The sequence below is a fragment of the Parasteatoda tepidariorum genome, chromosome 4 (assembly GCF_043381705.1).
Source record: "Parasteatoda tepidariorum isolate YZ-2023 chromosome 4, CAS_Ptep_4.0, whole genome shotgun sequence".
Taxonomy (NCBI): Eukaryota; Metazoa; Arthropoda; class Arachnida; order Araneae; family Theridiidae; genus Parasteatoda; species Parasteatoda tepidariorum.
Window position 1 is genome coordinate 64,712,411 of NC_092207.1, and position 13,477 is coordinate 64,725,887.

The window sequence follows — 13,477 nt, forward strand, 5'->3', positions numbered from 1 at the left end:
GTTTTTTATACATTTTATATTTTTGTGATAAAATAAAAAACTTATAGCTGTTCTGCTTCTGAACACTGATGAAAACACAAAATGATGGGCTTCATCAACAATCAAAAATATATACATTTATTTTACAAATTCCATATTATTAGGGCGGTGTCCTTCAGAGAATTAAAAATACAAAATTATCTTCATCGAAGCCGATGCTTTACATTCGGCGTTCAGTGGCAGACTACTATTTCATATTGTTTTACAACACATGGCTTTAGCGCTCTGGTGGGAAAGACTTTAAAACAAAACGTACAACAGTTACTTTTCTCAACAACTGAAATTCAGAACAGTGTGATTAAGCAAAATATGTGAACTGTTTGCAATTTCAAATTAATATTGAAATGTACAGGTTTAGAATTTTCTACAGTGAAAAGTTTTCGGAACATCAGTATTCAGAAAAGTATACAAAAGCTAGACGTTAAAAACGTATCCAATGAGCGAGCAAAGCGAGCATTGGATTGCGAAGCAATCCGAAATGAACTGCGAAAGCAGTTCCGGGGGTTGGCGAACGCCAGCGAGTAGGGGGCAAAGCCTCCTAGTTAAATAAATATTATTTAAAAATTTTTCTTTTTCTGATCGTCGTTGAACAGCCGATCCCATTTTGGATTTACGACTACTAATGCACAATTCCGTAGCCTTGTAATTTTGAACCCAATCCAAAAGACAAAGGAACTCCTGGATCAAGTATTGGGAGAAAAAAATTTTGCCTTAGTCGATAACTTTTTGATGGAACTTACCCGCATCTGCATTACTTGGACAGGAAAATCATGAGAACCTCCGACGGTTATCCCGTCGGTAAGGAGAATGTAAAACATGATCCGTCTACCACTGAGGATATTTTATGTCAGCACAGTGGTCGGTGCGAGCCGAGTAAATAGTTTGTATGGACCAGCCATCGTCGGGATTCGAACTCGGTTAACCTCATGAGAAGACGAACGCGCTATCTCCTGAGACACCACGGTTGATTGCCTAAATTGTTTATATGCCTGTATATTACATCCTCCTCAGTGATTGTTCTTAAACTTGTTTAGTGCATCATCTTCTGGGATTTTGGGGAATATTTTTTAGAGTTTATCATAGTTTGTTAAAAATTTGTTTAACATGTACTACAGTGAAACTCTCGGGGGCGACTACTCTCTGTTTTACAGTAAAATGTCATTGATTTATAGTGGTCGTTCCTAGGGGATGCCTTCATTGACTTCAAAATGATAGCGAAGGTAGTTGATTTATCGCAAGCAACTTTAATTTTAGTTAGTGTAATTTTCTTGGCGCGGAAATGCCGCTTTTGTTGGCGTCATGAAAACGCGATCAATGAATGAAATTTAGCTTCAATAAAAATGACCTTAACTGATATAATTATGTGTAAAACCAAATTTTCCAATTATGAATAATAGAACTACAGTGGAACATCGTTTATACGACGCCGAAGGGACCACCGAAAAACGTCGTATAAACGATAACGTCGTTTAATCGATTTTTACTTCTAAAACAGAAACTTACTCTGTTTTCAGTTAATTTTAATGTTTAACGTGTTGATTTACATAAATTTCTAAATTAGACAAAGCAAAACAAACAAATAAGCAAAGAAGAAAAATTGCAGTGAGCAATTTGAATGTATGTTAGCTTTAATTATATTTTCTTGCTATTAGTCTCTACAATGCTTTGAATAGCGAGTTGAACTTATTGCTTTCTACTTGTATGATGCAATTGTAGGTTTCTAATCACGGCCAAATCTAATGACTGAAGTGCACTTGTGCAATTTGCAGGAAAAAAGAGAGCTTTAACATTTTCCAAAATAATTAGTATCGATAGGTGCGCTAAACATTGGTTGATGAATAGCAAAAGTTTTCGTTTTTGCCTCTTCATAACATTGTCTAGTTTTTTCAGTCATCTAGTAAAAATTACGGTCGTCATCCAAGCATTCTTGTTGGCACCCTTTTCTGTATCATTCATGTTGGCAAATTACGCCCTTTTTTAAAATACACAAGAAAAAAGAAAAAAATTAAATAAACGTGAACAAAATCTAAAAACCGACGTATAACCGATTCTGTGCGTCGTATAAACGATATATTTTTACATTAAAATTAATAGGAATGATTTGGGACCACGCTAAAACGTCGTATAAATGTAAACGTCGTATAAGTGATCGTCGTATAAACGATGCTCCACTGTACTTTTAATAAATAAACAATAATGTTTCTTTGTTTAAATTTGAATGTAATTTTATATCATAAAAATAAGTTAGCTTTAAAAAATGAGAAAAGGTTTGTTTGTTTGAGATCTTAATTTTTCTGAAATATAGCTTTTTCTTCTAATTTAATTTTCAACTCTAAAAATAAATCCTTGATGACATCGTCTTCAGTGCACTCTGACTACTGTCAATCAATTTCTGAGATCATCAAAAAAAAAATCACTAAATAAGAACCATTTTGAATTTTCAAATTAAACAGTTTGAGCAATCAGATTTTTTGAATCCACTTATTTGTTTAGTTAATAGTTTTTGTTTGATATTTTTTCGTGTTTCCATATTTAACTTTTTCCGCATTTTGTACAGAGGTTTGCACGGTTGCTGGAGTAGATTTTGATGGTCTCTCCCAATGGTTTTCTACTAAACAAAGTCTATAGAAAAAATTTCCGTGCCGTCCAAAAGTGGTTGCAAATAGAGGATGTCACTACACAGAAGTCATTGTTATCTTTCATGGAGGTTTCAGTGTATTAAATAAATGAATGTGTACGATATCTACTCATGGAATATCCTCTATGCAAGTAACAAAGAATAAACTATATAATCGTTGGAATTTTACTGAGAAAGTTCATTAAGATCTTACTTGTACATTCCAGCTCTGGTATGAATGGAAAAACTTCGCATACTCTTGTAACTTCTAAGATAAATGCATTGGTATACGGGAGNTCTTAATGTGGAACTGACACCATATCATGTTTTTAACTGCCCTGCAGCCGCTGCAGGCCTTCACCTCTTAAACTACCCCAAAGAAGAGGATTTGTATTCTTTTAATGCCATAGAAATAACAAAAACTATTCAAGCACACCATGAAATATGATTCAATAGAGGATACGACACCAACCAACCATGGAGGTTTCACTGTATTAAATAAATGAATGTGTACGATATCTACTCATGGAATATCCTCTATACAAGTAACAAAGAATAAACTATATAATTGTTGGAATTTTACTGAAAAAGTTCATTAAGATCTTACTTGTACATTCCAGCTCTGGTATGAATGGAAAAACTTCGCATACTCTTGTAACTTCTAAGATAAATGCATTGGTATACGGGAGTCTGCTCTTGTCTTCGATGCCTGGATCCCTGTCTGTTCCTACGACATCTATAAGTTCATTGTAGATCTTTTCCTGTTCTTCGGGATAGTCCAAAAGGGCTTTGAGGAAAGCGCATACAAAAACTCCCACGGTTAGCACACCATCACCGATAAATTGAAATATGGCCCCAACTAATGCCCTGTCTGCAAAATATAGATTAAAGTATTTTACTTGAATCACGTAGTCACGGAAATGCCATAAACATGTTATTTATCATTAACTTTAAGAAAAATTCTAACATAAATAGACTAACAGATGAGCATACACGATACGTCTAAACAGTTTAGTGAATGGGAGCATGAAATAAAAAATACCTTTAATCAAGGGACGTATCTATTTTTTTGGATGATGGGGACATTATTCTCATTTTAAAAATAATAAAAGAAAATATATAAATTCACAATAAAATAAATTTATATTTATTGTATGTTATTACAGTTTTGTATGCACTATTTATGCACTTTAATGTACCATATACATGCGTGAGGAATTGTTTCCTATTCCTATATATTTTTATTCGCTTTATCGAATGAGATCAACATCGTGTCAATAAAACTAAAATTTGAAAAATTCAAAGTGTTCATTCAATAAAAAGTACAACTTTTGAATTGTACTTAGTATGCAGTAAACCTTTTCAACTTCTAAATTATAAATCCTGCCGACTGGAGTTTTATTTCATTTAATTTATCATAAAAAAATTGCCACTAGATAGCAATGTAAAAAGCATATACATGCTTATATAAAGTTGTACTCTTTATACACAAAAATCCTGGCTACTTTTGAGATGTTCATCCTATTGACTCGTGTTTGTATTCATTCAATTGAGCGTGAAAAAACAACAACAGGAAACAATGCCTTACTTATTTAGGTAGCAATGTCAGATATGTAAATAGGTTTAAATGTATAGATATGTAAAAATACAGACTGTACTTTTAATACGTAAATCATTATTATTTTTCTAACTTATTAGACTGATAGTCTCGGGATTGATTTTCCGCTCAATTCAGAATAAGAAATTATATCGGAAACATTAACTCTTGCGTTATCTAAATAACAGTATGCAAATCCCTCTTCTCCCTTCCACCACCGAAACTCGAAAGATGAGATCGTGCAACGTTTTACCACTAACTATGAAGAGAGTATATACTAGTTTGCTGTTAGTTTAGATTAGTATTAATTGGAGGTCCGTGCTTCGTCGTTTTTGGAGTTGGCAATCTATGCTGACTAACAGCAGGGTTCTTTTGTTACAGAGTATGAAAAATATTTTTTTCAATGTATCAGGAAAATATCTGTCTTACGATTTTAACTTTCAAGCGAAAAAAAAAAACTTATTTAAAACATTTTTTAGGGACTTAAACTCACTTCGGTTCTCACACCGTCAAGTACCAGGTGTATCATCTCTTACCGGATTTATTTAAAATTCTTAACTTTGCTGTTTTGAATTTTCTGATAATATTATTCAACACTGTTATGTATAATATATGAAATTCATTTTGAATCTGATACAGTAAATGACCTCGGTCTACCCGATTTTTAAACATAACACTATTACATTTGTTAGTTAAAAAATTAAGTACGTCACTTAAAATGACAAATATTAAGAGTATTATGTGCAATTTACCCGTGAAATATTGAGCAGTAGGATCATTTCGTGCCAATCTATCTAATCGCTCTTTGAAGTATCTGTCGAAGATATCATTCCTTAGATTATTCTCGCTGAAACTTGATTTGTGTTTGTTCAACATTTTGAATATATTTTTAACCATAATATTAAAGTGTTCCACTGCCAAGCGTTGACCCTTTGTGAATGGATGAATAAAATACCTGGAAAAAATAAAGAAATTACGTATTTTAGTTTTTAACACTGGCATCTTTGCCAATTGGTTAAAAAGGATTGGTTAAAAGGTTTAACTGAAAGGACCTATAGATAACGATCACCGACTCAATAATTTTGAACAACAAGTGGCTACTAAGTCATTAGAGTCTATCCGGCCACTGGCTACTAACTGAAGATTTAAATTTTCAGATCTATATTATTGTGGAATAGTATTTTGGAGTGACTTAATTGGTGACTCTCCAGCTAAGAGTTCACCTTTGAGAGCAATAAGATGTGCATCATCAACGCAATCCTGCCAAACACAGGAGCAAATTCTGGAAGAATTTGAAGAGAACGAAGAAGACTCAACAGAAAATCCGCAAGAAACAGCCCAGGAGGAAACAACAGAGACAAAATCACCAGCACCATCTGAATATGAATTATCCCATATTGAAAAACTGTTCGACACTCTGGAAATCAACATAAACAACCAACATGGTCGCGAAAAGAAAATGTGTAGTCTCCCATCAGCACAGAGAAAAGCTTGCCACAAAGCTCTTCGACAGTTAAAGCAAATTATGAACAACTCAAATGTTCAATCATTCAGCAGTTCGAATATCACCCTCAACTCTGTAGACGACAGCTTGAAAGCCATATCAAACAAATTAGATCATATAAATCATGCCAATCCTGGTAACAGTGATAATGTTCAACCACAACTTCCTCCAAAGCCTATCATAATCCCAGCTACGGAAAATTGTCCAACTAATATCATTCTGGAAAAAATTACTAAAACCAACTCGAAACTACATGTCAAGAAGATCTTCAAAAACAGCCATCTTGAGGAATTGAAATTCCATAATGATCATCAAAAAGACATAGCTCTCCAATGACACATGACATGAGACTGGTTTACCGTATGTTGAAAAAGAAAGGCGGTTACTCTCTCTGATAATCCTTAACGCACCATTAGATTACAACATAGACGAGATCCTAGAACTTTTAAAAGAAAACGTTACTTGCAACAACAATGTCGACATCATTCAATTCATAGAAACCTTGCTGCACAAACATCAACAAAATAAACAACACATCATAGTAAGAGCCTCGCATCGTATCGCAATTCAACTTCTCAAACTTCACTATTTCTTCGCAGGACTAAATAAATGTTTCATAAAAAAACGAATAGTACTTCAACGATGTCGTAACTGCCAATCACTGGGACATCATCAAAACCAACGCAAACAAGTATTTCCTACCTGTGCTAAATGTGGTACAAACGGTCACATGGAAGAAAACTGCGACTCAGCCGAGAACTTATGTATAAACTGCTCGGACTCGAATAAACACTCCAATTCCCGACATGACTGTACCCATAAAGCCTCCCACTCTATTTGTCCCAGTTACCTATCAGAACTTCAACGTCTTAAAGCCAACTACAACTTTAATTTCAACTTTTAGGCGAAATTTATCTTTTCTCATATTTATTTACTTATTTTCCATTCAATACGTGACCATTTTACAGATTTTCTACTTTAGTCACTTTTACGGTCTTTAAGTTTATTTTGTTTTTCTTTTTATACTTCTTTCTTTATTTTTGTTATTATGTGTAATTAACTTGTACGATATTTATTTGTATTTTTTAAACATTGCGACTTTGTACATATCTAAATTCTCTATAAATTCTTGCTGACTGGGCTCGTTTCTAGGCTGGTGTGGAGCCGTACCAGTAGCCAAGCTTTGAGCTATATGGTAAAGGGTCCATAATGACCTAGGCACATGTCCAAATCTTGGAGAAAAGAAAAAAAGCTAAGAGTTCATTGCTCAGTGTACGTTTAATTTACTTTTTTTTAGTTTCTTTCTTTAGAAAGCTTTTCTTAATGGTTTTTTTCAGAGAAAAAATAAAGGGAAGAAGTCGACAACAAGAGTAAGATGACTCAGACACTTTTGAAATTGTGATTATTTGAGTATTATAGCTAAAATGGACTTCAACAAAATCTATTAATCTAAGAAAAACTCCCAATTATATTATGAAGTGGTTAATAAATGATCTGCATGTTCTTTAATTTACTTGTCTTTCTATAACGAAAACTGATCAACAAAAATTGAAAAAATCATGACAAAGTTAATTTAACTGAAAAGTTTTTTTTTACAGGATCTGTTCTATCATGAATTAAATCATAATACTACTAATTATTTTAAGAGTTTCAAGTTTTTAATATCGACAATTAGGTTCATCGTATCTTCGAACGTACATACACCAAATTTGGTGCGAATGGGTTCAGAATTACGTATTTTCATATTTTACATACCTACACACATAGATATAAACATTCTCATTATCATACATACATATAAACATTTTCATTATCATACATACATGTAAACATTCTCATTATCATACACACATATAAACATTCTCATTATCAAACAAACAAAAAACATTATTACATTTTCATTCTTATTTTTTGATATATTAATTTAAATGAGTTTCCAAACATAAATTGATTAAACTAGAGGGATGTTTTTTCACAGCCTTGAAAGCTTAAACGGTTATAAATGTTTCTATTTTTTTAATAGACTTCGCCTGAAAATTAAATACATAAGCGAGGCATTTATATTACATTTGAACAAGGCATTTAAGCATAAGTACTATATTTCGACAAGAGTTATGCACAAAAAAAAGCTATTAAAAGATTTTTTGTCACTTGTAAGTCGTGCTAGTAAAGTCGCTAAGGCTCTCAAATATCATTGTTAAATTATCGGGCCTAAATTTTTGGCAAAGGCTTGAAGCTCACCCAGCTTTAAATTAGTCAGTTTAGAAGTAAAAGCTGGCAATGTTGCTATCTTCTTGTATAGGTCCCGAAATTGTGAAGTTAAAAAACTCCATAAATCCCAACCCTTTGACTAATAGCTGGCTGTTTCGGGAGTGTTTCACTTCATTTTTTATTTGTAACCAAATAATCTGAGATTATATATCATAGGCCAGGGATGGGCAAACTTTTTCGGTCATGGGCCAAAAATCTAGAAAAAAAAGTTTGGTGGGCCGAGTAGAAACTTGTACAAAAAGAATTCTAACTTCTGATATAAAATAAAGTCAATTCATCATTGAACGCATAGCACTCTACATCAACTTTGGGTTTTTTAGTTGTCATTTTGGGATTAAAAATGTTTCTAAATAACTCAAAAAGGCAGTAGCCATTTCATACATTTAATAATTTCACCATTATTTACAATGGCGTTGTATGTGTGCAACCTTTCCTCGCGCTGTAAATTATGCTAGAACTCGCTCCGGCAGAAAAATCCGCTCGCTGGAACTTAAAATGTTTAGTCAGCCTCATGTGAAGTACAATTCACCCATATTAGATTCCATATGTCTGCTCCTCGAGAAAGATAAGTACTAGTTGGGGCTAATCTACGACTATTCTATGAAGAACTTTTGCTTTCAAAATTTTACCAATTGAAGCTGTTTGTGTTAACTATTTTAATCAATTTATGTTTTGTAGAACAAAAACAGAGAAAGAGAAAAGGTCATCAGTACTTTGTTAAAAAAGAAAGAACAAAAATAGCTTTAAACGAAGTAGACAAGAAAATGGATGTATAATGTAGATTGTTTATATTCGCCACTGATCCGCTAGTTGAAATTCTGTCCGCGGGCCGGATAAAATCTTCCGGCCGGCCACAGTTGGCCCGTGGTTTGCCCATTTCTGTCATAGGCATTTAATATTGAATTATTAAAATGATATTAAAACAAATACATACTTAGAAATATCACCAATCAGAAGGAGGTTTGGCCCAGTTATGTTTTGCAACATATACTCGTAAGAGTGGCAAACATCATTTACATTTTCATCAGTGAAATCTTCATCTCCTGCGAAAGTCTTTCGAGTGGTAAAGGCACTAAGCTGTCATTGTGAGGTACCCGAGTTCATTCATTGGCAACCGCTTGAAGTTTTCCCAGCTTCAGATCCATGATTATCAGCTAATTTTGAAGTAAATGCAAGTCATATTGTTATCTTCTTGCTACTGGTATCGAAATTGTTGAGCCTCAAACTCCATACTCTTTTTTGGATAACAACTGGCTGCTGCGGGATCCAAGTAGCACAGGGATATTGTAACAGTTTTAGTCTACATCGACCGACATTGTCAATATAGGCGAAAATCGACATTGTGTGTACGATATTGTGCGATTCCCGTCGATTTCACATTAAAAGTTTGTTTGTGAAACTTTTCATTTCAAACTTTATTGTGTTCTTAAATCAAAATTAATCATTTAAAAGACAAAAAATGACGTCGAATTGTTATAATTCAAAAAAAGAAAAAAATTTAAAATATAAATTTAAAGATATCCGAAATACTGAGAGATATCGATCGACGTTACCCAACGTTTTTGCAGTATCGAACAATATTTTTTCACGATATTGAATAATGTAATGAAAGTGGTCCATTTTTATATAGTACAATGTTTCGCTACAATATTGCACAATGTTCAAAGCTAAGTTTTTACGATATCGTTTTTGTGAATTGTGCTACTTGGGGAGTGCTTTACTTCGTTTTTCACTTAAATATGAGTAATCTAATACTGTGTATCATTGGAATACAAGTTTGAGTTGTTAAAATGATATTAAAAAGAAATTAAAACAAATATATACTTAGCAAAATCTCCAATCAGGAGGAGGTTTGGCCCAGTCATGTTTTGCAACGTAAACTCATAAGAATGACAGACATCCTTTATATCTTCACATGTGAAATCTTCTTCTCCCGCAAATAGAGTAGTCCTCAAAATCTTGTTGCTTCCTTTCGCGATGATCTCAGTTAAGTCCACTGGTTTACCACCACTTTTCTCCAAGTCTTTTATGCAATCATTGACTGCTTCATAAATGGGCCCTTTTCGCTCCTCTTTGAAAGTCGTCATTCCAAGCTCTTTGAGTTGCTGAATGTAATATTTTCTCTGAATTTTCCATTCTTCTCCATTTGCAAAAGCAAACCCTGAAATATGAAATTGAGAGAGTCCTGATTCAGTACTAGAGCACATGAATTAATGGTGAAATTGGACCAGATCACATGAGTTGTGGTCATTATGTAATAACACCTAATCGATAGAGGTGATTTCGAAATAGTACCAGATCAGTTAAGATCATGATGAAATAATAGAAAGGCAATTGAGGTTGTTATGAAATAGTACTAGTTTTGATTATCCATTTTCATAACTTTAACTGCATCTTTGCATTTTAAATTTTCGATAAAATTTTTTAACTTACATTATTTAGAAAAATGTGAACATATACAAATTATTCTTTGAGCTTTTCCACTAATCTGAAAAAAAAAGTTTTTTTTATTTTCTTTATTTGTTTTTTTTAAAGCTAGTGTATATGCTTTTTGAACGAATAGTTCAACATCCGTAATGCGGGTAACTTGAACCATAATAGGGTGTAAATTTCTGCATCCTTTGTAATTTGTTAATCACGTTTCGGTTCAAGTTGAATCAAATTTATATTGCAATGAAGTTTACGATGTACCAGGGCTAAAGAGGATGGAAGGGCTGGTTCACTTCTTTGAAGAAACTCTCGCCAAGCCAAATCTCCGATTTTCGATTGTGACGTCACGGCTGCGCAAAGCTTGAACTTTTACTTCAAAAACGCAATTGCAATTGTTAATTGCGAATAAACTACCTAATCTTGTAAAGTATGAATGGAAATTAAAAATTCTCAAATAGGTTGTTACTTAACTGCGGAATTGTTAAAAAAGCGTTTAAAAAATACACGACAAACAAAATAGTTTCCGAAAATAATGATATTCTAGACAACATTGAAGATAAAATGCATGACTCCATTCCTATGTCTTGGAATATTGACCTTAATTTGGGAAACAAAATGATCAATTCATAAGAAAAAGAAGGACTGAATTAGATTGATGGTTTTACAAGCATTTCGCCTTAAAAAATATTGATTTAAAATTAGAAATAACATCTTCTCAGTACATCCAACAATAGGGGAGCAATATGGAATGGATAAGAATATAGAGCGGAATTAACTAACCCTTTTCTCTTCTCTTTAGCCCTGACGATGTACAATAGCATTTTTGTAAACACGTATTTTGAAATACTTTCAGAATCAAAAGCTCACGGACGAACTCCTGAATTAAAATGCATATAAAACAGGACTAACATAATGCGTACCTTCTTGGAAAAAAAAGCTCAGTAGAGTAAAACCAGATGCCCTAGTATCAAAATCTTGTGGTTTCTTTAAGTCTACTTCTCTTATGACGTTATACGAACATAAAGATATGTACAGGCGACCTGTAACGGTAAAGCTGAATATGTCACCATATTTTTTTCTCATTTTTAGCAGTTGTAAATGTATAGTTGAAGTATCAAAGAAAGGCCAGTATCCTATGTAAGGAAGGCCTACAGGACCAGGCGGTAGACCACGTGATCGGACAAAGTAGTAGATGGTGGATAAGAGTATAAGAAATAAGGCCAGATAGTATGCACTTCCGTTGCTTGTTAAGTTTTCGGTAATGAACCACATGACTTGCGTGTTTTTCAACTGCAAAATGAAAGTACAAAATATCAGGCATAGCAATGGTTGAAAAAAGAAACATTTTATGGAAAAATGTCTAAGAATATCTATAATATATATAAATATTTCTTTATAAGTCGGACTTCTATTTAACGAACTTTCATGTTGCGAATTTCTCTGTTTTGTGATTTATTTCGAGAAACGAATAACATTTTGGAAGTTTCTTCGTAAAAATAACTGTCCAAATAGCGAAGTGAATTTTCTATTTAACGAAACTTTTCTTTGAGATCCACTTTCCCTATTTCCCAAAAAAAATTTCAGAACATTTCAAACTTGTTAACGTATTTTATGAGGAAAATGACCTTGAATTGATTTTCAAAGTCACTTAACTTTTAAAGAAAGAAGTAAAGTCCCTTTCCATTTTTGTTCGCCTTTTAAACGAAAAACTCAGATAAAATCAACGGATTTTATCAGTAGCAATCAAACTTAAGAACTCATGTGGTAATGCATTTTTGAAATTACTTTTATAATAAATGCAGCCATAATTTTATACATAAATTTAGCTTTTGTTAGTTGAAAATGTATGTAGCATGATAGTGCAACACTGGATAATGTTTTGCTCTATTGTAACTTTCAATGCAGATTTCTTTGATCGTTAAGATTTATAAAATAAATAACCGATACTAGTTTACAAAAGAAAAGCGTATCAATTGCTATTTTAACTATGCCAAGTGTTTATGAATTTAAAACCAGTTTTGTGTTATTTAAGTATTTCAAAAGTTGATTTTTTATTTAATGAATTAATTTTCCATACAACAAACTTATTACCACGATTTAGCGACTTCGTTAAATGGAGTTCTGACTATATATTACTATCAGTTAAAAAATAGAAATTTAAAACAATGAATGCATTCAAACACTCCATTCAATTATTTTAAATACATATACTGTAATAAAAAATTAACTACGATTCAGAAAAACAATTAAAGAAAAAAAAATGAAGGAGATAAGAATGCTTGGTTTTCTGCTTAGGAAACCAGTTATTTTTCCTGTAATATTTCGGAATCACTTATAAATCTCTGCAATAAAGACGTTTTAGCTGTGTCACAGCACTGTGGTAGGTGCAAGTTGAATGCGGTATTTATATCGACCAGCTATCGCTGGGATTCGAACCCGGTTCACCTTAGCAGTTTATAGCTTAATTATTTTTTCTTTTGCTCGGCCGTAAAACGCATACTTTATTTTTATTTCATTTTTGTAAATGATTTGGAAAATATAGATTCTTTGCTCTGATTAAGGGACACATTGTTCAGACAAAATATTGTACGGAAGAGTATCATATTAACACACATCAGTCAGAATAAAGAAAATTCGTCCTTTCACAATTGATCACAAGTAGTTTTCGGTCATTCTTATTTGTTATCGCTAAAGTGAAGAAATAAGTAATTCCAAGATTATCCATGATATCGAGCAGATTAACAAGATTGTTTCATTTTCCAAATTACCTAAGTAATCTGCAAACTACCTGATAATTTGCTCATAGTCTACTAGGCACAAGTTAAAGCGAAAATAGCATTTTCGCTTGAGAGCACCGTTTTACGTTTGTGCACGCTCTAACTAATTTACTTTTATGCATCTGTTCATTTTTTGCAAAAAATCAAGTTGCAACTATAATCATTTAAGCAGGTCGAATCAATCGCGAACAATCATCGGTTTAAAATATTGTTACGGGATATAATACGGAAATTAATATTAA

The 13,477-nt window shown here is 32.8% G+C and overlaps 1 protein-coding gene across 3 annotated transcripts in view; it reads right to left on the reverse strand.

Annotated features, from left to right (window-relative positions):
- The window catches only part of LOC107455032 (cytochrome P450 2F3), a 30,983-nt gene that overhangs the window by 2,804 nt on the left and 14,702 nt on the right, over positions 1-13,477 (reverse strand). For 2 of the 3 annotated variants that reach the window (XM_043042720.2, XM_043042722.2), the window contains exons 3-6: positions 11,379-11,748; positions 9,853-10,189; positions 5,006-5,208; positions 3,264-3,527 (exon numbers count right to left, since the gene is read on the reverse strand). In XM_043042720.2, coding sequence (XP_042898654.1) covers positions 3,264-3,527; positions 5,006-5,208; positions 9,853-10,189; positions 11,379-11,730 — 1,156 coding nt within the window. In that variant the 5' untranslated portion in view covers positions 11,731-11,748. The remainder of the gene's footprint in view (positions 1-3,263; positions 3,528-5,005; positions 5,209-9,852; positions 10,190-11,378; positions 11,749-13,477) is intronic. The other variant, XM_071179955.1, reaches the window with a different exon arrangement.